The 25,045-nt window shown below is 41.3% G+C and overlaps 1 protein-coding gene across 1 annotated transcript in view; it reads right to left on the bottom strand.

The window, feature by feature from the left end:
• The window catches only part of LOC142664181 (alpha-2-macroglobulin-like protein 1), a 51,159-nt gene extending 39,402 nt beyond the window's left edge, over positions 1-11,757 (bottom strand). The window contains exons 1-10 of the mRNA XM_075843206.1: positions 11,690-11,757; positions 9,589-9,772; positions 7,998-8,160; positions 7,529-7,581; positions 6,989-7,009; positions 5,050-5,203; positions 4,292-4,376; positions 2,978-3,098; positions 1,422-1,536; positions 428-546 (exon numbers count right to left, since the gene is read on the bottom strand). Of these exons, the coding sequence (XP_075699321.1) occupies positions 428-546; positions 1,422-1,536; positions 2,978-3,098; positions 4,292-4,376; positions 5,050-5,203; positions 6,989-7,009; positions 7,529-7,581; positions 7,998-8,160; positions 9,589-9,772; positions 11,690-11,757 (1,083 nt within the window). The remainder of the gene's footprint in view (positions 1-427; positions 547-1,421; positions 1,537-2,977; positions 3,099-4,291; positions 4,377-5,049; positions 5,204-6,988; positions 7,010-7,528; positions 7,582-7,997; positions 8,161-9,588; positions 9,773-11,689) is intronic.
• Between the last annotated feature and the right edge of the window lie 13,288 nt (positions 11,758-25,045).

Raw genomic sequence — 25,045 nt, 5'->3', positions numbered from 1 at the left:
GAACCCAAATAATCACAAGTTCTTTTTTTATTCTGAGCTTAAATTACAAATGTTTCTATGGGGCCCCATTGTTACTAGTTACACCCCAGCATGCATACCCAAATGACTCCTTTTTTTGGGGTATTTATATGTCTATTCTACCCTTTGACTTCAATGGAAGAAGACAATTTTAATTTAAAAAAAATAGAACTGCACAATTATTTTAGTTTTCACAAGAAACATATCTAGGAAAGTTTCCGAGAATTTCTTCTTTAAAAACACCAAAACTACTATAGCACATCCATGGAAAAAAAGTGGGGTATCAAGGTATTTTTGCTGCCTTTGTGTGGAGTGGTAGTAGTGCGTCTTGTGGCGTTCAGTTACACATAATTCCCGTAAGGGACAATGACAAAAATGCACATGATAATTGACATCTGTAAATTCTAACCTTTGCCTTGTATCTCAAGCCTGTCTTGTAATAAGAATCTGACATCTCTGTGTCATCAAAGGTCACTTTGGCAATCCTAGCTGCAATACGACAGCTGCTGGTACCATTTATTTCAACTCCTACAAAAAAAAGCAAGATAATTATTTTATATGTTCTGTGCATAACGGTGAATGTCCTCCGTTTAAAGGGGTTTTCCCCATCAGGGACATTTATGACATATCCACAGCACCTATTTTAAACCCCGTTCTACCGCTCTGTGCTCCGGCTGACTCGTGTGATTTCCGACCATGAAGAAGGAAACAGAGTAGCTCGTTGAGCTACGCTGTTTCCGTAAGTCCCATAGAACTGAATGGTAGTTACGGAAACAGCGTTGCATGCTACACTGCTTCCGTAAACTGCCATTCACTGCTATGGGAGTTACCATATAGTCAGGAAGTGGCCGGGAGGAAGCGGGAGCAGAAAGATAGAACAGGTTTTAGGGGACTCTGTTCTAGAGGTAGGTGCGTGTCCCAGAGGTGGGACCCACATCTATCTATCATTTCCTGTCCCTGATGGGAAAACCCCTGTAACACCAATGTGTGTTTTTTTTTTACCTAAATAGGTTGAAAGTTCTGTGGTTGATAATTTCTATACATCTTTATAGTGATCAGGGACCTTTTTTTCTGATACTGATCTACCGGATATAGGGCCCTGTGCCTGATAAATAAATAGACCATCAGGATATGCCATCAATATTATAATTCTGTCTTGAACTAGATTTATTTTCCGCAACTGATAGTTTAGTCATCTGTAAGACTGGTGGATGGGGCACAGGGAACCAATGGAAGTGCGGAGGCTGTGGTAGGCATGCTAGTCTTTGGGGCAGTGGACCTCTGTAACAGTAGGCTGTGGAAATACCACCTTGTTGTCAGATAGGCACCAAAAGTGAAGAATCATTGGAAGATTACTTTATATAGATTCTCTACAATTACTTGTATAAATTCAGTAACCTTACCAGTTCCATTTTCTATAAGACAAGCCGTAGCATCAAAGGTCAACTGGTAGTCGTATGACCGGAGATTATATGGTTCGGTAGATACTTCAACTTCTAGGCAGCCATTCTTATCAGTCTGGTTGAGAAAGAAAATATATTATTACATACATAACATTTGTGTGCAGCATACCCTTATGGTCAATACAAAGTCATCTTATAGGTGTATTAGTTTTGACTATTGTATGTATCTAAAACATTCATTAAGAATATGGAAACATTGTGGTCTTATTGACAAGATTAATTCATTTTGGGTATTATTTATGAATCTGGCAGAGACAGACATTTTTTAAAATGGTGCTACAAACCCTGCCGATGCCATTCTTAACCCCCTCTCAGCCCAAGACATAATAGTAAGTTTGTGGTAAACGCGTAATTTCCGTGAACTGCCACAGTCTCACTTCTTGGTGACTATGTGTGCACAGATGCTGTGCCATCAACAGCTGGTGCTGGTTGTAACTAAACACTCCCGATCCTAACCATTAACCCCCTTAGATGCCACAGTCAATATTGATGCCGCCATCTAAGTGGTTAGACAGAAGGAGGGTGCTCCCTCTGTCACTCCATGAGCATCGCTGGGGTGGTGATGCATTGCCATGGCAGAAGGGGGCCTTACATGGGCCCCCAGGTCTGTTATATGTATGTGTCTATTAGGCCCTGCCTTTTGCATGGCCTAACAGTTTGACACTGACAAGCATAATACATTGCAGTACATTAGTATTGCAATGTATTATAGAAGCGATCATAGGATTTCCTCTAGTAGGAAAAAAAGTTAAAGTATGTTAAAAAAAAGTGTTCATAGTAAAAATAAAACAAAAAACCGAAACCACTTCTTTTCAGTGAAAAATACACATATGCTATGCTAGTATAATGTAAAAAAAAACACAAAAAAAACCCTGCATATTTGGTATCGCCATAATGTTGACAACCCATATAATAAAGTTAATATGTTAATTATACAGCACGGTGAAGAACGCAAATAAAAACAAAAAAATCACATAAAACAAAGAGGGAATTGTTGTTTACTCTACCACCCAAAAAATTTATAGAAGTTAATTAATAGGTTATATGTACCCCAAAATGGTGCCGTTGCAAAAATACAACCAATCCTGAAAAAGACAAGCCAGCATGCAGCTACGTAGACGAAAAAAAGTTGTAGCTCTCAGAATGCGGCGATGTGTACCCGAAGGTCCAAAATAAGTTGGGCCCTTATGTTCTTGTAAAAGTCAATGAAGTTTAGCAGAGCTGGTCATGTTTGAGGTCATTGTCCTGCATATGAAAGGCTTCTTGTGGGTATTTTTGGCCAATCAGGTGAGCACAGATATTTATGAGATTTACCAAAAATAGCGCAAAGCAAAAGAGCAGCAGTAGCAACTTGATTGTATACTATGAGCAACTTCTTGACTAACACATTTTTGGTAAAATTGTCTTATAGTATTTCTTTTAGCCAAGGGAGAAGGGTAATAAAGAGGTGCCTTGTGTAGTTCAATATTTCCGAACGGCTTCTCATCCTTTCATACCTGCCCTTTGTATTCAGTGCATATATCCTTCGGGCAGAATTGTGCCATCCAGTAATAACAAATGGCTTTTCGGCATAACTTTGCCATGATCTGTCCTTGGACCGGTTTTCCAAATGTGTATCTGAAGAATAAAGAATAAAGTTCATCACTAAATAAGTGTGGAGTTTTTCTAAAGCCTGTCATCAAACCGTTACACCAAGAATAAACAAGATGGAGACGCCTAATTTCTATGCCATATCGGCATTTGTTGATGAATTACAGTGCTATAAGGGAAGTATAATATGAATTTTAAAGAATGGACCAAATGCTTATGAAAAAGCACTGGTAAGATTTCAGTTTATGCCCCTGCCAACAGCGTTGTGGGATTAGAGAGTATGATCAACCAGCTGAAGGCTAAAACGGCTACCCTGGCTGGTGGTATTTTACGTCAGGTTATTCCCATCTTAAAAATGATTGCATCTGACCTCTGGGACCCCCACTGACCCTTAGAATGAAGGGGCTGTAGTGCTGATTTAGCGCTGTGCACTGGGATCAGACCTCCACCAATTATAAAGTGATGGCATATCCTAGCAAAATGCGAACACTTTATAAGATCGGAATAACTCATCATTAGATAAGATAATGAGATAAAAAGTAAATTAAGATTTTTGCACAAAAAGTAGAAACCAATAAAATACTAATTTAGAAAATTAAATAAGTGTTTATTGTGGGGAAAAGCGTTTTATTCATGAGACCCTGTGTCTAACCAAGCTAAGTTATAATAAGCAATCAGAGGTACGTGCTAATTACCTGGATCATCCCAAAAAATGAGATAACCTTGTTTTGGACTGTAGGAATAGTGTATTTCATAATCCCATGATATCAGTATTTTAGAGATCTCAGTGATAAGATACAGCCGGAAAGAGCATTCCCCATAAAACCCTGTTCACACAGAGTTTTTTGGCGCGTTTTTTGATGCGGAAACATCGTCGGAAAAGGCACTAAAGAACAGCTGAAAACACCTCCTGTTGATTTCAATAAGAGGCAGAGACGTTTTTTTCCCGCAAGCAGAAAAAAACGCTCATGGGAAAAAGAAGCGCCATGCTCTTTCTTGGGGCGCTTCCGTCTCTGACCTCCCATTGACATCAATTGGAGGCAGAGGAAGTTATTTTCACTGTGTTTTTTGCTCGATTCTGAAGGAATTTTGAGGCAGATTTTTCCGCCTGCAAAAACTCAGTGTGAACAAGGGCCTAAAAGTTTACAATCTAAAGAGACATAGGGGTGTTGAGTATAAAGGGGTGAGGGTATATATGGCATCTATATAACTCAACTTACCTGCCACATATTTTCAGAGGAAAGGTTTCCTCCAAGATAGTGACGACAAGAGGAAGATGAACAACGACTTCAAAGGTTGGTATCACTGGAAGACACAATGGAACCCAAAGTCATTGTTATATTAAAATACATGTATCTGGAAATATTGTTATATTGCTTCAACTGGTCAGAAGGTTTTCCCCACATTTATAAGATCTTTATTCAATGGTTTGTAAATTTTTGTATAGAAGAACAAACAGGTTGATTGTGTCGCTAGCAAGTATCTCTTGTACTTGTGATAGATTAACATAGGAGACAATCGCAGGAGACGGGCCACATCACTGTGTTGGGTCAACGCTGCTGTCTATGAAAGTTTAGTATTTTTCAAAATTACAACCAAGTTGTATATATAGAGGGCGTTGAGGTAAGAGAGCCACCTGGGACCTGTTGCCTAGGAGGGCCAAAAGCCCCCCTGCCGCGTAAAAAGACACCAGTATTATAAATGTTTCATGTTAGGTGGGGGCCCTGTTACAGATGTTGCACTGATGCCCAGGTGCTAGAAGTTAAGTTCCTGACTAAATCTATAGTTTGAGAACATAAGCTTATATTTTATAGGGTACATCATATAAAGTAATTTTTATGGCATAATATACCAATATAACGTCTTTATTAATTGAGGATCAAGGATTGTGATATTTACTCAAAATCAACTTACATGTCAATGTATCTTTGGCATATAAAACAAAAATAACATAAAGAAATAAAAACTACGCCCTCACCATATTCAGCCACATGGAAATCCTGGCGAGCGTGGGAAGAAATGATGGTATAAGCTCCTAGTTGTGCCTCAGAATCAAGGGAGTAGGAAAGGTCTATGATGCCTTTCTGAGGTTTAAGATTTAGCCATTGGCCAATACGATTCTTATTAGGATCCTTGTGAGTAAAAAAAAAAAGGCTAAAATATTTAAGGGCATATAAGGAAAGTAACATTACAGAAAATCTGAACACAGTAATATGTAAATGTAAACCTAGACAAGTAGCCTTTGATCTCATGTTAGACACACTTGATCCTATGAAAAGTATTGTTTTTAGACATATGGTTACTATTTTATTCTAGATGCAAACTTTAGCCGAAGAAAATATAGCTGTAACATACTTATCCTGCCACAATCCAACATGGTCTCGCCCTGCTCGCCTCTCCCGCAATGAGTTTTGAGGAGGGGCTGGCAGGGATGCTGGGTGGCACATGCACAGAGCGCATGGCTGCCCATTTTCTGAGCCAGTTATATGTGTACTTTCTCTAGTTTGACTGTATATCCTTGCTATTTGCATATTGACTTGAGATTTTACCCAGATCGTTTGACATCTCTTCTACCTCACTCCCTACTGTACTACGTACCTGGCTCTACACCGCTACTGAATCCTTGCCTCGTCTGACTACTCTCCTAAACCACCTTCCATTTCCTCGTTATACCTTACCCGGTATGTTTAAAGAGACTTTTATGGTCATTATGGTCCATAGCAACCACATCTCCAACTACACTCATTTGGTCTGATGTCCTGCTTCTCCATCAGGAAACACTTCACCAACCAGTGGGAAAGTGGACAGATGCAGGAAGCCTGTTGGAGATGGCACATGCTAGTTCTACACAACTACTACTTTGTGACGTGTGGGCCATGGATAGGGTGTCGGTGTGTCACATGCTGGTGAAATTCTGACATGTGTTTTTTGGGTCCACCAGCTATGATTTAGACCAGTGCTTCCCAAACTGTGTGGTGGGCCTCAGGAACATAATTGACTCATTTTGTGCTTTTTTTTAAATATTATACTGGGTTCAGGAGACAAATAAAAGGTAAATTCAGCATAATATTTTATTTTGGCATGGACTTTGGCCAGGTGAGGCCCAGGCATGTCCTGGATAGTGATGCCCTAGTAGAAAAAGTTTGAGAACCCCTTCTTTAGACTATGTCTATCCCTGTTCTTCTAACTCAATCGCAGTGGTGCACCTCTGACGGTGATCCACTCCCCTGAGAAAAGTGATGTATCTACAAATGCAAAAATTTTTTTTTTTTTGATTGATATATGATTGATATACATCTACACATTGAAGTGTATGACTTCAGTATGGCCAAGTTTCCTCCTACCTTGTCTTTCCCCAGCCCAAATGGAAAAAACAAATTATTCCCAATCTCAGCCTATTGTTATTTTCTTGAAAGTAAACTTACTGGGGGAACCCTATAGAGAAAATAAGATGTGGTTGAGGAAGCAGAGATGGTCAATGATCATAAGCTTATTTCACATGATGACTTCACAGGTGTTTTGCCAAGTGTAGTTAGGACCACAGTAGACAACTGAAAAAGTCGAGGCTATGACATCACATGAAAGACTTAAATCAGAAATGACAGTAATACAAGTAGGATGAAGCAGCGCTGATGCAGAAGCAGTGTAATCCATGACACTTAAGGTGGTTTAATACAGGGGTAGGAAAGTGACACTGCAACTTAGGACTTCATTACATCATGAACTTGGTACATCATTATGTGGTCCTCATGACGACACAATGACCTACTCTTAAATTAGTTTCTCTCTAAATTACCTCTTCAACAAGCTCATACCCTATGTGTAAATTAAGATGGTGGTATTATGGGCCACTTAAAATACACTTATGACATTTATCTGTTTGAGACCCACTGCATTGTTAACACATAATCACTCACCTGTAACTCCACCATAGGACACTAATAAAAAAAGAAAAGATAATTAATTTAATGATGTATGAAAGGGTTCAAGGAATTTGCCTTTGTATTAAACTTGGCAATCTGATATGTAAAATATCCATAATCTCTGTAAGATACATTTTTAGGCACCTACCAATTTCTCCTCATGTGGTAAAAGGTTAGACCTTATCTGATTACATAGACCAATTGGGAAAAGATCTGGCACCAGCGCTTTATAATAAAAAGAAGAAGTCTTCCAACTTTGTTTCATTTCTTTAAAAAAATTCCAGCTGCAAATGGGGTTGGTCGCAAAACAGTTAGCTTACGCGTTTCAGATGTATTCCACGTCCTTACATAGACCAATGGTGGCAATGATGAAGGGGCAGAATTCTGCTCACATAAAGCTATATTTATGGTGGCAATTTTGAGTAGTTTGGCTTTGCAGGGCTAAGGTGACTGAAGGAACTATCTGGTCGCCTGGAATAAATAAGTGAGGAACGTTCTTCTCATAGGATAATAGTATAAAAAGATTTTACTTACAATGTCTTCAACAGCCAAGAAATCTCTATTAAAAATCAGGATTCGGAACTTCACTAAAACAAAAAAGGTGTACATGAAGAAATTCAGTGTGTGAAACAAATTCCACATTTTACAGGCCTCTAACACCAGAGCAGAATATATATGGAGAGAATCAGCATTTAAAAAATTTGGATGGGGTGCTGAGGTAGCAGTTGCACCCGGTCCTGGCGCCTAAGGAGGCCTAAAGCTCCTCTTCCACATAAGAAGACACTAACGTAAATAGTCCTGTTACAGATTGTGAATTGGGGTCCAGGAGCTTCAGGTTTTACCTCTGTGTCCACTAAACATGTCATGGTTTTAAAACGCTCGACCATGACCTTTGTGGGCAGTGCTGAACTTTGCATAGGGTAGAAGAACTCAAGGCTGGAGTAAAAGAAGTGACAACTGCTTTGTGTATTGTGTAGCAACATAAAACTAGTCCACTACTCACCCGTCTGTCCCGGCTTGTACATGGGCTTGTCGGTTTGAATGAGCGTTGCAGGGCCTACACCACGTGCCAGAATTTTTTTACTGTCTGACATCTGTGTACTTGGCCCAACAAGAGAAATGTAAACTGTCATGACTTCTTCTCTGCCTCCTTCTGGAGGAGGTGTCTGCTCAAGAGAAAACATTGGAAATATATATGAGAGAAATACAAACCCATGATAATTAGTATTATTAGGAAGGGAAGTCAACCATTAACATATACAACTGATAATAGTAGAAGCAAAATGTGTCATCTTATTGTTTCTCAATAATAACGGGTTGGGAAAAAGCGGAAATACGAAATATTCAATATGTGGGACTGTTAACTGGAAGATGACTCAACAACGTCTATGACCTGTGAGAACAACTTCGGCCTGAAAGCTATCCAGCCATGTTTGGACTCCATAGGTCTTTCAAAGACTGTGTTGGATCAGGGATGCTCCTCACTGCCACAAGTGCTAGCTATCTTCCCCATATATGAGGGTAAGTAAATGGGTGTTAAAGATGGGAAGATTATAATATATTCACCACTGGGAATTAACAAAGACTTTTAATGTAAAGCACGAAGACTTTGTGAGAGCTCTATTTAAAATATATCTCCTAGAACACATATATAGATTACATATAGATTATATAGATTATATTATATAGATTACATATAGTCAAATAGCTAATTTTCCAAAGGTGGAAACCCACTGTGGTTCTTGTTGTTCAGCATCCATTAGAAAGCATAGGAGAATTACAACAAAGCTCTCACCCTAGATACTAGAGTCCTGGAGAGGGAGTATGGCTTTATCCAGATCTTTTATGAAGGCCATGCAACACAAGGACTTAGTGGCATAACTACTGCATTAGCAGCCATAGCGGCTGGCACTCAGCATCAGGGGGCCCGTGCCGCCTGCCGGGAAGCCCGCCATGCCCGGTGGCACCGCTAGCAGCCACTATGGCTGCTACAGCGGCAGCAGCGCCACATTCAATAGTATTTGCGTCTTTAGGATGCAGATACTATTGAACACTATAACAGAGCAGGGAGGTATCTCATTGCTGATCTCTCCATTGTAGTTTATAGGAGTTGCGAAGTGCCCCCAAAAGTCGAGCTCCATCTGCCAGACATATATAGGACTCACTCTGTCCTACATGTTTGTTCTGATAATGTAAGCATACCTGAAAAAAAGATGTTTTATTCATGCCCACGCTGTATGTTAATAAAGCCTAAAGTATCCGGCAGTCGTTCATCCTTCAATGCAGTGCCCTGGCTTATTGGCAGCAACACCTCCCATACCCCTACTCTACCCTTTTGATTGATCTCTCCAACATCGTTTCGTGGAGACGTCAATCAAGAGCAAAGTGAAGGGGTTTGGGAAGTGTTTCTGCCAAAAAGCCACGGCACTACACTGAAGAATAAATGGCTGCCGGACTATTTAGGCTTCCTTAGCATATGGTGCGTGCATGAATACATCATTTTTTCAGGTATGCCTATATTATCAAAGCAAACAATTTATGGGGGATCAAATCTGCGGACAGACTTCCTTCAATAACAAGTATGAAATAAATACCTGAAATTTAATACACTTGAATAATTGGGATTCTGTCATCATCTCCTGGAATAGGATATTGTCCTCTACACCATACTGTAAGGTGACAGTGACCCTAAGAGTCTCTCGAGCTCCACGGACATCCACACAAAGTGTTTCATTGGAGGGAGAGTGAACCTCAGCTGGAACCAGTAGCAAGTAACGTCTGTGGAACACATTGACTTTTTATTTTATTTACTTAATCCCCTCGTGTCTTTCTGTACTATTAATACTTTCATTCATCCTTCCAGTTATTTTTCCGGTTTGGCTCAATGTCCTCATGTTATAGCTGGTGCCACCCTGTCTCTTGCTTTCGCTGCCAGAATTTAATTAAATAACCTAGTTTTGTACTGTAGCCATAGACTTTCTTAACCTCTCTGGTTCTGCCTTGCATACATGCACCTGTCAGACTTTAGGCAGTACAAAAAATAAAGCTTAAAGAGTACAAGACACAATGTAGCGCTGGTGTGTAGGACTGCAGCTGAAACGGATATGGACATTGCATGTAATCTTACATAATGTCCATATCTATCGGATTTATGTAAGTAAAAGAACTGCCCCCCTTATAGTGCAGCCGTGACTCTCTGAGATTAGACCTCATGGATCATTTGTAATGATGCTACACTTGGAAATTAGAGCATCTGTTAATTGAGCTACGCAAAAATACTCCTGGAGGGACCCTTAAAGGGGTTGTCCAGGATTAGAAAAGAGTGTTCACTTTTTTTTTTAAAGAAATCGTGCCACGTCTGTTCTAGGGCTGTGTCTGGTGTTGCCGATAAAGGGGTTTTGTAGGATTAAAAAAAACATATCTACTTTCTTTTAAAAAGAGTGCGACACCTGTCCACAGGTTGGGCTGAGCTGCAATACCAGACACAACCCATGGACACGTGTGGCGCTGTTACTAAAAGAAAGCAGCCATTTTTTAAAATTTTATACAACCCCTTTAATTCCTATTAACTTGCAAGAGGCTGAGCTGCAGCAAAACACGCAGCCCATGATCAAATGTGGAGCTGTTTCTGGAAGAAAAAAAACAATCCTTTTTTCTAATCATTGTCAACTTCTTTAACTTGGGTTCATGAATAATCTAGAGCCTGCTTGACTGGAAGTAACTTTTGGCCCTTCTGAAGGATATGTTGGCCATTGCCTAAGTATATAACAATGGTTTTATTTCAGATCCTCAATAATCTTTCCTAGGTTGTGTTTACACATTTTAATCTTCGCTGCAATCCAATCGAAAAATTAGAAACTGTATCATTAATCGCAATGTGTGAATGGGTCAAATGTTTTGATTCACTGGATCAAAATCGATCCAAACTGCTAAAAAAAAAATATTCAGATTCAATATTTATAATTTGCTTTGAAATGAAAGGAAAAGCTCAGTAGAGGGAATATTAGTGTTTCGAAGAAAAAATATTCTGAGACAAATATCCTGATAATGAATTATTAAGACATTGGTTTCATTGGGGCCAAAACCTTAGTTCTCAACGTCCAATAAAATACAATTTGGTCTATATACATCTTGGAGGAGTTTGTATATTGTAAACTAGTGCTCCCCAACCTAGGCTTTGAAACCTCATGGGGACCTCAGGGCTATGCTTGTGGCACCTTAGCTGTTGGTAATTGCAGATACTATTGTGAAACCCATGAGTACGGAAGTATTACTGGAACATAGTATTAATGGAACATGGCACCAGGGTCACCAACCATTACCGATAACAAGGGTCCCCAAGTCCCTGTTTCCAGTAAGAGAGTTGGCCACATTCGCACAGCTACTCTCCATAGAAATGAATGCCCACATATTGATCACGTTTGACCCAAATAACATGGCTAATTGACAGTCATAAACTTAAAAAAACTTGGCGAGTGAAAAATTCTTAAGGAAATTATTTCACAATATCGTCTGTCGATTTTTCTTTAATATGTCATCTGAGTCGATGTTAACTGCTATATTTGAAAAAGTTGGGAACCTCCGGCATGAACCTCTTATTATGAAGGTTTATGGAAAGTCTTCCTACTATATTTTTTGTTCCTTAATGTTTCTACAATATTTTGAAAAAACAATGAAATAAAAAGTTTTACTTACATGGATGAACTCTGTCCGATGGTTGAGGGGATCAAGCAGCAAGTCAATAGTAGAAGTTGGTGCCACATCTTCTGGGAAGTGGGGGAAGATGAATTATTCTGGACAAGTGCAGTTCTTAAATACAGCAGGTCATACCCACGTCACGTTGTAGCGGTGGCTCTTGCCTTTATTTGTAGCTTGTGGACTATCTACTGAAGATTTCGAGCATGTTCCTAGAGCATCCGTGTCCCAGTCTGCTTCCTTTTAATCTGTCTTTACGGCTTTGTATAAATGATTCTATGTCTATCTTGGCTGCTCAACTTGACTGGAGTTTATGTATTTAGTAACTTTATGACTCCACCTACACTTGTATGCCTTAGATGAAGTGAAAGGGTTACTGTCTAACTAAAACCTTTATACTAATGATGCCAAAAGTAATATGTTCTTCTTGAAAAAAATATTTAGTAACAAAATATATTCTGCAAGTCTCGCGGTGTATACATACACCTAGAATAATGAAGAAATTCATAGTAAAATTATATATTAGGGTTATTATAATTTTTAGAAGAGCGGTCCCTCAGGGTGCACTATTAAAAAACTATGGGGAAGATTTATTAAAGGGGTTGTCTCATCAACACAATTACTTTGTAAGTTGAAGCCGGCTTCAGAAACCCACAGTGATAACAACTGCAGCTGGCCTTATATTTTAAATGAATGGCCGACCATGTAATACAAGTTCAGTCACAGTAAGAGCCGCACTGTTAGCAGCTCATCCACCCTAATAGAGGGGGATCAATGCAGAGTCAACGCAGCGTCTTCCAGGACATTTTACAGCACTTCATGCTTCCCTCTGCTGAAAAGCTTTATGGAGACGCTGATTTTATTTTCCGGCAGGACTTGGCACCTGCCCACACTGCCAAAAATACCAATACCTGGTGTAATAACCACAGTATCACTGTGCTTGATGGACCAGCAAACTCGCCTGACCTAAACCCCATAGAGAATCTATAGGATATTGTGAGGAGGAAGATGAGACACCAGACCCAACAATGCAGACGAGCTGAATGCCGCTATCAAAGCATCCTGGGCTTCCATAACACCTCAGCAGTGCCACAGGCTGATCGCCTCCATGCCACGCCGCATTGATAACACCTCAGCAGTGCCACAGGCTGATCACCTCCATGTCACGCCGCATTGATAACACCTCAGCAGTGCCACAGGCTGATCGCCTCCATGCTACGCCGCATTGATAACACCTCAGCAGTGCCACAGGCTGATCGCCTCCATGCCACGCCGCATTGATAACACCTCAGCAGTGCCACAGGCTGATCGTCTCCATGCTACGCCGCATTGATAACACCTCAGCAGTGCCACAGGCTGATCACCTCCATGCCACGCCGCATTGATAACACCTCAGCAGTGCCACAGGCTGATCACCTCCATGCCACGCCGCATTGATAACACCTCAGCAGTGCCACAGGCTGATCGTCTCCATGCTACGCCGCATTGATAACACCTCAGCAGTGCCACAGGCTGATCGCCTCCATGCCACGCCGCGTTGATAACACCTGAGCAGTGCCACAGGCTGATCACCTCCATGCCACGCCGCATTGATAACACCTCAGCAGTGCCACAGGCTGATCGCCTCCATGCCACGCCGCGTTGATGCAGTAATTCATGCAAAAGGATCCCGGACCAAGTATTGAGGGCATATACTGTACATACTTTTCAGTAGGCCAACATTTCGGTATTAAAAATCATTTTTGAAATTGGGCTAATATAATATTCTAATTTTCTGAGATACTAGATTTTGGGTTTTCATCAACAGTTACCATAATCATCAACATTGAAAGAAAAAAATGCTGGGAATAAATCACTCTGTGTGTAATGAATCTACAGTATATAATATATGAGTTTCACTTTTTGAATTGAATTAATCAAATAAATTAACTTTTTGATGATATTCTAATTCATTGAGAAGGACTAGTATATGGTGGAGGTTGGGTGGGGGAGTATGAAGCGGGCTCACAGTCTGAGTCCGTTACATAGAATGAGCGTGTCTGCAGCATCTTACAGCTGACACCTCAGTATAACGAGCGGAATCCTGCTCTAGCGAGATCTGGCTCGTTTAAGCCCTAAGATGCCACAGACAATAGTGCCCACGGCATCTAAGCCGTTGGAATGAAGGATGCAGTCCCCTATGATGTGCTATTGCGGGGTGCTGATGGTCATCAAGGCAATGATTGCTGGTTATATATATATATACTTTAACTGTTTTTTAACTTTTTTTACAAGTATATATATATATATATATATATATATATATATAGAGAGAGATATATATACCCCTCTTTCTAACAGCAATGTTAGAAAAAAATAAAAATTCAAATAACGTGTATCACTACATCCGTAAAAGTCGAAAATGTCACAATATAACATTACTTAACCCGCATGGTGAACGCCATAAAAAAAACTTTAAACGCCAGAATCACAGTTTTTTGGTCACCTCATTTCCCACAAAACTTCTATAAATAGTTATCAAAAAATCTTATGTATCCCAAAATGGCACCAATAGAAACTACAGTTTGCCCGACTAAAAATAGGCCCTCATACCGCTCAATAGACAGATGGCTCTCAGAATATGGCGACACAAACCAATTTTATTTTTAACAATTAGCTTTCTTTGTAAAAGTAGTAAAACATAAAAAAAACATATAAATTTGGTATTGCCGTAATTGTATTGACCTGCAAAATAAAGTTAACATGTACGGTGAACACTGTAAAATTTAAACCCCCCGCCCCAAAGAATTTTTTCCAGTTTCCTAGTATATTATATGGTACATTATATGGTAAAATAAATCAAAAACTACAACTCATCCCACAAAAATCCAGCCCTCTTACTGCTTTGTCAATGGAAAAATAAAAAACAAATAAGTTACCACTTTTGGAAGGTGGGGAGGAAAAAACGAAAATGAAAAGTTACATCATGTTGTGTATTTTTTTTTTAACAACTTAGAAAATTATTTCATGAAAAGAAAGGCACGACATGAGTTTGTAGACACACTGAGACACGTTTAGACAACACCGAGACAAGTACAAGTTTAAATGATACTGCATTGTTTCTAGATAATACATTTCAGTCTATCCAGAGGCCAGAAATGTCCATTGGGATACAATCAGTTCGCGTTAGGACATAATGAGTTCTCTATCTTTGTTAAGCGAGGGCATTTGGCAAAGTGATACCATGGACATCACAGGACAGATGGGACTGGCCTTGCTGGTGATATTCATGTATGATGATGACCATCAAGGCTCGTCCCATCTGTCCAGTGACGTCCATGGTATCACTTTCCCAATTGCCTTCCAGTTATTGCTTGCTCACAGACAGGCGGCAGTGTAGTTTGGTAGAGTTGGGATGTAGTGCAAGACACTGCGTCAATCAACCAAGACAGCTATTGTTATAAAGATTTTCTAGTAGCATTGCTGGTAATTTATTTGTGTTTCTGTGGTAGTGCTATTTTAAGATTTAAGAAAAACATACTATATAATACCCATTTACAATAGTACGTATGTTCAAAAAGTTAATGCTGTCATAGCACAGTTTCCCCCCTTCTTTGCATTTTGTTTATGTCCTTGAGCATTATTCATTAATAGAAGGAATTTAATCAAAAAGTTTCTTTCAGCATCTTCCAGAACAAACTGGAGAGAAAAATTACGGTTTCTAAATGTTTGTACAAAGAGCGAGTGGCGTGACAAGAAACAAAAGGCCAATGTTAAATCTACTATGTTATGCGTTAAGTTTTACTCATCAACTCTTCCCACAAATTGTTATGAAACTGTGTTTAAAGTAGCAGTGGAACTTTATGTACCAAGAAAGCCATGCTTACATGTATTTACCTCTTATCAAACGTCCACATACTCCTAGGACATTCAGCATTCTCAGCAATGAATCATTATATGTGACTGTATTCAATAAGCATCACTTTCCGACATAACGTTTACATAGCTACAGCGCCAGTTCAAGGGTGGTGGAGGCCTCCGGGCAAAAATAAATAAAGGGTGTTCTTTTGGCATATATTTGCCCAGTATAAGTCGGAATTCCACAGCCTCAATTGTATTGAAAAGTGCAGTCAATGACGCTTTTTAATACAATTGTATGAATGGTATAGGTCTATTTAATGGTTGTCGATGGCAGACATATGGAACTGCATAGGTATGCAGTTACATACATCCGGCCATAAAATTGGTGGGACCATTTCAATTGGTACTGTCTAACATAGACGCTGAATTCAGTGTGAATTTAGCCTAGTTTAAGCTGGACACACACACATTGGTGTAACGCCGCTCGTGGTGCTCAAAACCGCAACACCAGACAATCACTATCACATGGTGAAGCACGCATCTACACTGACAGAAAACAAAAGGCACAAGTAACTCACCAGTGGATGAGCAGAACCCGAGGTAGTAGAAGATGGAGACACTGCATAAATGGAGTGTATGGCAGATGAATAGCATGCAAGCAGTTAACAGATGAATAGACAGTGGACAAGAATTTACAGCACTCACTGACCCTATCTGAATACTATCCCACAGCAGGGTTAGACAGCTTCGCAGCATACCAAATGCACAGGAAACTCTCAGAGGACCAACAGGTACCACAGTACAAACAAACATATAGACAAGAAACAAAGTCACAGACAAGAATCTGGACAGAGTTTAGCACATGACAGAAACAGTATATCTAGCACCTGAGTGATCCAGGCCTGAAGTATATATAGGCCAAAGAAAAATACTCTGCCCTTATTAACCATGCAAAGCTAAATGATGACCAAATTCAGACTCCAAAGGCATTGTATAGCAATGCCCAAACATAGAGATAACAGAAATCATTGATTAGCAGCAGTCCTGCTGCTAATCGGAACAATTGTATAAATATTGGCAGAACCTGCCAATGTGGAAAGGATTCGCTGATTATTTAACAGGTAAGGTGTGACCTTACTGTCCCCCGACGTCTGCTGTCTGGGAAAATAAAGATTCGGCATGTGCTAATTTAAGATGTTCCATCTTTTGTTCCCTGGAGTTAAGTGGAGCTTGATTTGTCTTTATAGTGGTCTATCTCCCTCTCCCTATGGCAATAAACATGAACGTTAGGCATCTGGATTTTTTCTAGTTAACAGGGCAGACAGATGGGGTATCGGAGAGTAAGGAGTTCCAAAACGTTGTAATATATATCAGTAAAAGCTGCATAATCACCTCTTCTGCCACAAAAACATTTGCATAGTACCGTACACCTAAAACTTTTCAAACTCTTAGGTCTTTCTCTAAGTAGTTCCTGGAAGCACTTAAAGGCTATGGAAACCTTAGAAGATTATTTTTTATTTTTTTACTAAAACAATGCATTTGAAGGTTTACTGTAACATTGTGATTTATTTTTATTACAAAAACAAGATGGTTTTTTTTAGATGTGATTGATAACAGGTGGATCATGTCAGAGCATGCAGAACCCACTGTCACCGAAGCTGTCAGTCCTGCTGACCGGATAGATTCGGGTTTTAGCATAAGATACAACTTCTATGTATCCAGGATACAAAGCACTGTATCTCAAACACCTACCTACCACCTTAGATATTTTTGGCTTATCCACAGAATATGCCCTCATTTCTAACAGACACAGGTCCCACCTTTGCGATCCGCCACGTCTGGGTGGAAAATCAATGGAGAGGTGGCCAGAAAATTATGGAAACAGCGCAGTTTGTTGTGCTCGGCTGTTTCTGTAACTCCCATAGAAGAGGATGGGAGGCACAGAAACAGCCAAGCACCGTTTCAATCTCAGTAAAGTGCTGGAAAAGTTTATAAATGTACTCATTCCTACATTTATATTGACAAAATTTATAAACATATTCAGCATATTCAGACACCTAGACTAGATTTTAATTAGTGTGTTAGAACATAACTAAGTAAAGCAGTACAGCATGCAAAACAATGCCAGGTGAGAAATGTCACTGCTAGAAAAGTGGTGGAAAAGCACAATAAATAAGTCGCATTCGCCACCATTCTGAAGACTCGAAAAAAAAACTCGCGGGAAAATGAAGCGACATGACCTTTCCTCGAGTGTTTCCGTCTCTGGCCTCCCATTGTCATCAATGGGAGGCAGAGAAAGACACTTCGAAAAATGCGGCAAAGAGCGTGCAGGCAGGTCAAAATCTGCCTACAAAATTCCAGATGGAATTTTGAGGGAGATTTTTCCGCCTGCAAAAAACTCTGCGTAAACAGGGCCTAAGGGTCCCTTTACCACGCCCATTTTTATTTTATTTTGGCCATGTAAACAATCGCTGATCAACGAGACAGCTCATTGATCGACGCTTGTTTCCTCCTTTCACAAGGTGATAGTATGTGGACGAGCGCTCGTTACTACAATCGCTCGTCCCCATACATTTCTATCATGTATCACAACGATAATATTTTAGGCTGCATAAATGATACAATCAGCTGATGAACCAGTGTTTGCACAGAGCAATGATCTGGACCGAGCGTTTGCCCGATAATTGGCCTGTGTAAAAGATTGATAACACATTGATAAATCTCCCCTATATCTTATCTTTCCTTTCAACACAGGAGTCTGGGAAGTACCTTGCTTTGTATTACTAAATACTGATTTGCCGAGGGCAAATAGTTATAGTTATGCCACTTACTTGGAAGATATATGGTAAGTTTGTTGTTGCTATGTAATAAAAGAGTGTTGTGATGTAATAAAACAGGGAAGACGGGTGTATTATAAAATGCCCTTGCCTCTATTTCTCAATAAATAAAATGTAAGTGCCATTTAAAAGGGTAGTCTCAAAAAGACTTTTAGGGCATATAGACATCCTAGGGGGAGGTTGTTTAGTCGGAATCAGGGGGAATGAGTAGCCAGGCTAGCTGATCGCCGAGGGTTTGGGGTTGAGGTATCTTGGTGAGACAGCCCCTTAACTATGGGGATCTGTCAAATGTATTATTTACCACTCATATTATTGATCAGATTAAACAAGACTATTACATTAGTACTTGCCCTAGGGAGTAATTGCAGATTGAGATTAGAGGAGATTACAGGTGATAAAAGGTTACCTTGTTGTTAGGGAGATAAGTGTTGAAATTCAATATATAACTCTCAATGTTTAGATCACAGTAACCACACAATATTGTCTTTGCCTCATAGGAAAAAACACTTTAACCCCTTTGCGCACCCCAAAGTGTCTTACGTCCGGATGCGGGGGTTGATGTGCTCCATATGCTGCGGGTGTCGGCTGTATTTTACAGCGGACAGCCGGGCTAACAGCCGGGAGCAGCGATCGCACTGTTCCTGGCTGTTTAACCACGTAAATGCTGCTGTCAATCGCGACCGCAGCATCTGAGGCCCCCCTCCGACAGCTCATCCCCCCCCCGCAGTGAGATCGGGGGGTGACGACGGTTGTTATGGCAGCCCAGGGGCCTAATGAAGGCCCCCAGTGCTGCCTTCACTCTGCCTCTGCTGAGGTCCGTTAGTATTGCAGTATATTGTACCAGCGATCTAATGATCGCTGGTACAAGTCCCCTAAAGGGGCTAATAAAGTGTGTGAAAAAAAGTGAAAAAAAGCTTTTAGTAGTGAAAAAAAATATATTAAAAGTTCAAAGAACCCCCCTTTTCCCATTTTCCCCCTAAAGTAATGTAAAAATAAACAAAATTGGTATAGCTGCGTCCGTAAAAGTCTGAACTATTACAATATATTGTTATTTAATGCGCACGGTGAAAGCCGAAAACATTAAAAAATTTAAACCACCAAAATCGCAGTTTTTTTGGTCAAATTAGCTCTAAAAAAATTTAATAAAAAGTGATCAAAAAGTTCTACATACCAAAAAATGGTACCGATAAAAACTACAGCTCGTTCCGCAAAACATAAGCCCTCACACCGCTCAATTTGGGAAAAAATAAAAAGATTACGGCTCTCAGAATGTGGCGACACAAAAGATTTTTTTTTTAACACAGTTTATTATTAATAAAAGTAATAAAATATAAAAAAAAACTATAGAAATTTGTTATCACCGTAATTGTATTGAGCCACAAAATAAATTGTCATTGTTACCGCACGGTGAAAGCCGTAAAAACGAAACCCAAAAAACAATTGAGGAATCGCAGTTTTTTCCAACTTCAGCCGGCAAAGAATTTTTCCGTTTCGCAGTACATTATATGAAACTGTAAATGGTACCAAAAGAAACTACAGCTCCTCCCGCAAAAAAATAAGCCCTCATACCGCACTATTGACAGAAAAATAAAAAAGTTATGGCTCTTGGAATGCGGGGAGTGAAAAACAAAAATGAAAAATAAAAAAATGGCTCAGTCCAGGAGGGGTTAAAGCCACAATGAGTTATCCAAATACCCTCAAGGCAAATACGCAAGGTGCATTTATGATAAGTGTAATTATGTTTTGAGAAACTTAATTAAGTAAAAACTATCTGTTCCCAGTAAGTGATGACATATACTGCAATACAACAAAATTAAACCAATATTACGCCACATAAACAAATTCGGACTTGCGACTTAAACTCGCAATTTTAATATATCACCTATAAAGAACAGAGTATTTTCCCATTTTAGAATTAAAATTTTATTTGACTTCAGTTAAAAATTTTATTAATTGATGTCACATAATATTATAATTTTTAAATGGGAAAATACTCTGTACTCACCACCCATTAGAATAAGGAGTGGAGCAAACCTGGTCTAGGCCCCCTCTCTCCAGGGGCTACAGACAAGACTTCCCCAGCAAAGTTGCCGTGGGCGCCACAAGTCCAACGCACAGTGAGGGCGGCTGCATTCAAAAAGGGGTTGTCTGGTAATGACACAAAAAAATCACTCTGGTTCACTAAATAGGAAAAAGAGGCAGCACACCAAAAATCTTATCAAAATGGAATAATTTATTCACCCATCAGTGAAAAAAGATTGCAACGTTTCAGCTGCTCCATGCAGCCTTTGTCAAGCACTAGATATCTCAAAGTGATGAAACATTTAAGTTCCGTTGTTATAATTTTTTAATTATTGTGATAACATGACAACACATTATATTCATTGTGTGAGAAAAAGCCTGCAAACCATTTGTAAGGCTTCGTTCACATCTGCGTCAGGGTCCCGTTCTGACATTCCGTCTGAGCTTTCCGTCAGAACGGGACCCTGACTGAAAGAAACGGAAACCATAGATTTGGATCACCATTGATTTAAATGGTGACGGATCCGGTGCCAATGGTTTCCGTTTGTCTAAGTTGCCCAAGGGTTCCATTGTTTTGACGGAATTAATTCCGTAGTTGACTACAATATTGATTTTGTCAAAACGACGGAACCCTTGCAACAACTGAGACAGAAGGAAACCATTGGCACCGAATCCGTCACCATTGAAATCAATGGTGATGCAAACGGAAACCTATGGTTTCCGTTTGTTTCATTCAGGGCTCCATTCTGATGGAAAGCTCAGGCGGAACGTCAGAATAGAGCCCTGACGGATATATGAACGAAGCCTAAGCTATATTCCTGGCCTAAAGTTTTGAGACTGACACAAATTTTGGTTTTTACAAAGTTTGTTCCTTCAGTTTTCAGTGGCAATTTGCATAACTCTAGATTGTTATGAAGAGTGATCAAATTAATTGCAATTAATTGCAAAGTCATTCCTTGTCATGAAAATAAACTTAATCACAAAAACCTAATTTTCACTGCATTTCAGCCCTGCCACAAAAGGACCTGCTAATATCATTTCAACGATCTTCTCGTTAGCTCAGGATAAAGTGTTATGGAGGACAAGGCAGCTGATAACACTCTGTCATGCTGATTGAATTATAAGAGCAGACTGATTGCTTTAAAAGGGGGGTCGTGCTTAAAATCATTGTCTTTTTCTGTTAACCATGGTTACCTCCAAGGAAACACGTGCAGTCATCATTGCTTTGCATCAAAAGAGCTTTACAGGCAAGAACATTGTTGCTTGTAAAATTGCCCCTAAGTCAACCATTTATCGGATCATCAAGAGCTTCAAGGAGAGAGGTTTAATTGCTGTGAAGGACGCTTCAGGGAGCCCAAGAAATTCCAGCAAGTGCCAGGACCACCTCCTAAAGAGGATACACCTACGGGATAGGTTGAACACCAGTGCAGAGCTTGCTCAGGAATGGCAGCAGGCAGGTGTCAGTGCATCTGCTCGCACAGTGAGGTGAAGGCTTTTGGAGTCTAGCCTGGTGTAAAGAAGAGCAGCAGAGAACCCACTTCTCTCCAAGAAAACCATGAAGGACAGACTGACATTCTGCAGGAAGTGCAGGGATTGGACTGCAGAGAACTGGGGAAAACTTATTTTCTCTGATGAAGCCCCCTTCGGACTGTTTGGGTCATCTGGAAGAATAATTGTCCAGAGAAGAAAAATTGAGCGCTACCATGAGTCCTGTGTCATGCCAACAGTAAAGCATCCTGAGTCCATTCATGTGTGGGGTTGCTTTTCATCCAAGGGAGTGGGCTCACTCACAATTTTTACTAAGAGCACTTCCATGAATAAAGAATGGTATCTAAACATCCTCCAAGAGCAACTTCTCCCACGATCCAGGAGCAACTTCTCCCAACCATCCAGGAGCAATTTGGTGATGAACAATGCTTTTCCCAGCATGATGGACCATGTCACAAGGTAAAAGTGATAAAGTGGCTCAGTGAACGAAACATTGCAATTTTGGGTCCATGGCCAGGAAACTCACCAGATCTCAATCCCAGGGAGAACATGTGGTCAATTCTCAAAAAGCGGGTGGACAAACAAAAGCTGAAAACTTGTGAGAAACTCGAAGCACTGATTAGGCAATAATGGGATGCCATCAGTCAGGATTTTACCCAGAAGCTGATATCCAACATGCCAGGGCAAATTGCAGAAGTCTTGGAAAAGAAGGGTCAACACTGCAAATATTGAGTCTTTGCATAAACTTGATGTATTTGTCAATAAAAGTTTAAAAACATGAAATGTTTATAATTGTACTTCAGTATACCATAGAAACATCCGACTAAGGCCTCATGCACACGACCGTAAAAACTCACGTTATTACGGGTCGTAATTATGACCCGTAATAACGGGCTCATAGACTTCTATTGGCCACGGGTACCTTCCCGTTTTCTTACGGGAAGGTGCCCGTGCCGTTGAAAAAGATAGAACATGTCCTATTTCAGGCCGTAATAACGGCACGGGCAGCCCATAGAAGTCTATGGAGCTCCCGTAATGACGGGTGGCTACATGTGTGCACCCGTCATTACGGCAGCGTTGCTAGGCGACGTCAGTAAATAGTCACTGTCCAGGGTGCTGAAAGAGTTAACTGATCGGCAGTAACTCTTTCAGCACCCTGGACAGTGAATTCCGATCACAATATAGATTGCTATATCGTCTTTGTGTTACTTGTGTTACTTTTCCTATCTTGGGTATAACATTTGCTCATCATGGCGGCAGGAGCTGCAGGACAAACCAAAAGGTTGAGAACAATGAAAGTCAAGAGGGAGACCCTGTGGTGGATGACTTTTCAATTGACAGGTAGCAGAGTTACCTGATGGGGATTTTTTTTTCCAGTTGTGTAACTCTGCTACCGGTCAATGGAAAAATCATCCACCAGAGCCCCCCTGTAGATTGCTGCACACACAGCCCCCCTGTACATAGCGCCAGACACAGCCCCCCTGTAGATAGCTCCAGATACAGCCCCCTGTAGATAGCGCCACACACAGCCCCCCTGTAGATCGCTCCACACACAGCCCCCCTGTACATAGCTCCACACACACAGCCCCCTATAGATTGCTCCACACACAGCCCCCTGTACATAGCGCCAGATACAGCCCCCCTGTAGATAGCTCCACACACAGCCCCCCTGTACATAGCTCCACACACAACCCCCCTGTAGATAGCTCCACACACAGCCCCCTGTAGATAGTCCCACACACAGCCCCCCTGTAGATATCTCCACATACAGCCCCCCTGTACATAGCGCCAGATACAGCCCCCCTGTACATAGCGCCACACACAGCCCCCTGTAGATTGCTCCACACACAGCCGCCCTGTACATAGCGCCAGACACAGCCGCCCTGTAGATAGCTCCAGATACAGCCCCCCTGTAGATAGCTCCAGATACAGCCCCCCTGTAGATAGCTCCAGATACAGCCCCCCTGTAGGTAGCGCAACACACAGCCCCTTAGGCCTTATTCACACGACAGGGTCTGAGTGTCGGCCGATAAAAACGGCCATTTTGCATCCGTTCCGATTCCGTTCCGTGTTGCCGTTTTTAATTGCCGATTTTGACCCATTTTGCATCCGTTTTTTTCCCTGTCCGTTTTAAAATCGGATGAATTTAATTTAAATTTGTTGCCACACACTTCCCTCTGTAGATAATGCCACAGCCCCCCTGGTAGGTAATGCCACCCAGCCCCCTGTAGGTAATGCCACCCAGCCCCCAGTAGGTAATGCCACCCAGCCCCCTGCAGGTAATGCCACCCAGCCCCCTGAAGGTAATGCCACCCAGTCCCCTGTATGTAATGCCACCCAGCCCCCTGTATGTAATGCCACCAAGCCCCCTGAAGGTAATGCCACCCAGCCCCCTGAATGTAATGCCGACCAGCCCCCTGCAGGTAATGCCACCCAGCCTCCGGCAGGTAATGCCACCAAGCCCCCTGTATGTAATGCCTCCCAGCACCCTGTATGTAATGCCACCCAGCCCCCTGCAGGTAATGCCACCCAGCCCCCTGCAGGTGATGCCACCCAGCCCCCTGCAGGTGATGCCACCCAGCCCCCTGCAGGTGATGCCACCCAGCCCCCTGTAGGTAATGCCACCCAGCTCCCTGTATGTAATGCCACCAAGTCCCCTGTAGGTAATGCCACACAGCCCCCTGTAAGTTGCACCCATCCCCCCCTTCCAGGAGAAGTCACTGACTTCAATGTCCATATATGGAAAGTGTAGTCACTGATTTCTCCTGGAGAGGAATTCCCGGCCACAGGCGGGGATTCTGCTTCAGAAGTGAGTAATGTCACTGTGTCCATATATGGTCAGTTTGGTCACTCTCTTCTCCTGTAGCGGAATCCCTGGCGACAGGGTCGGGGATTCCACTTCAGAAGTGAGTGACATCACTGTATCCATATATGGACAGTGTAGTCACTCACTTCTCCTGTAGCGGAATCCCCAATCCCCGGCCGGGAATTGGGGATTCCGACTCCTACAGGGAGCAAAAAAAGACCCTCCTCCTCCTCACATGCACTCTGCTTTCACTCACCGTCAGAAAAAGGCAGGAGTCTTGCAGCGGCGTTCTCACTGGTGTCGATGCCGGACCGGAAGTGGAACAGTCCAGTCAGCTGACCGGTGAGGTCAGGTGACAGGTCA

The sequence above is a fragment of the Rhinoderma darwinii genome, chromosome 11, assembly GCF_050947455.1.
Source record: "Rhinoderma darwinii isolate aRhiDar2 chromosome 11, aRhiDar2.hap1, whole genome shotgun sequence".
Classification (NCBI taxonomy): Eukaryota; Metazoa; Chordata; class Amphibia; order Anura; family Rhinodermatidae; genus Rhinoderma; species Rhinoderma darwinii.
Note: the sequence above shows the minus strand (reverse complement) of the source record. Positions and strands in the feature narration are given on the sequence as shown.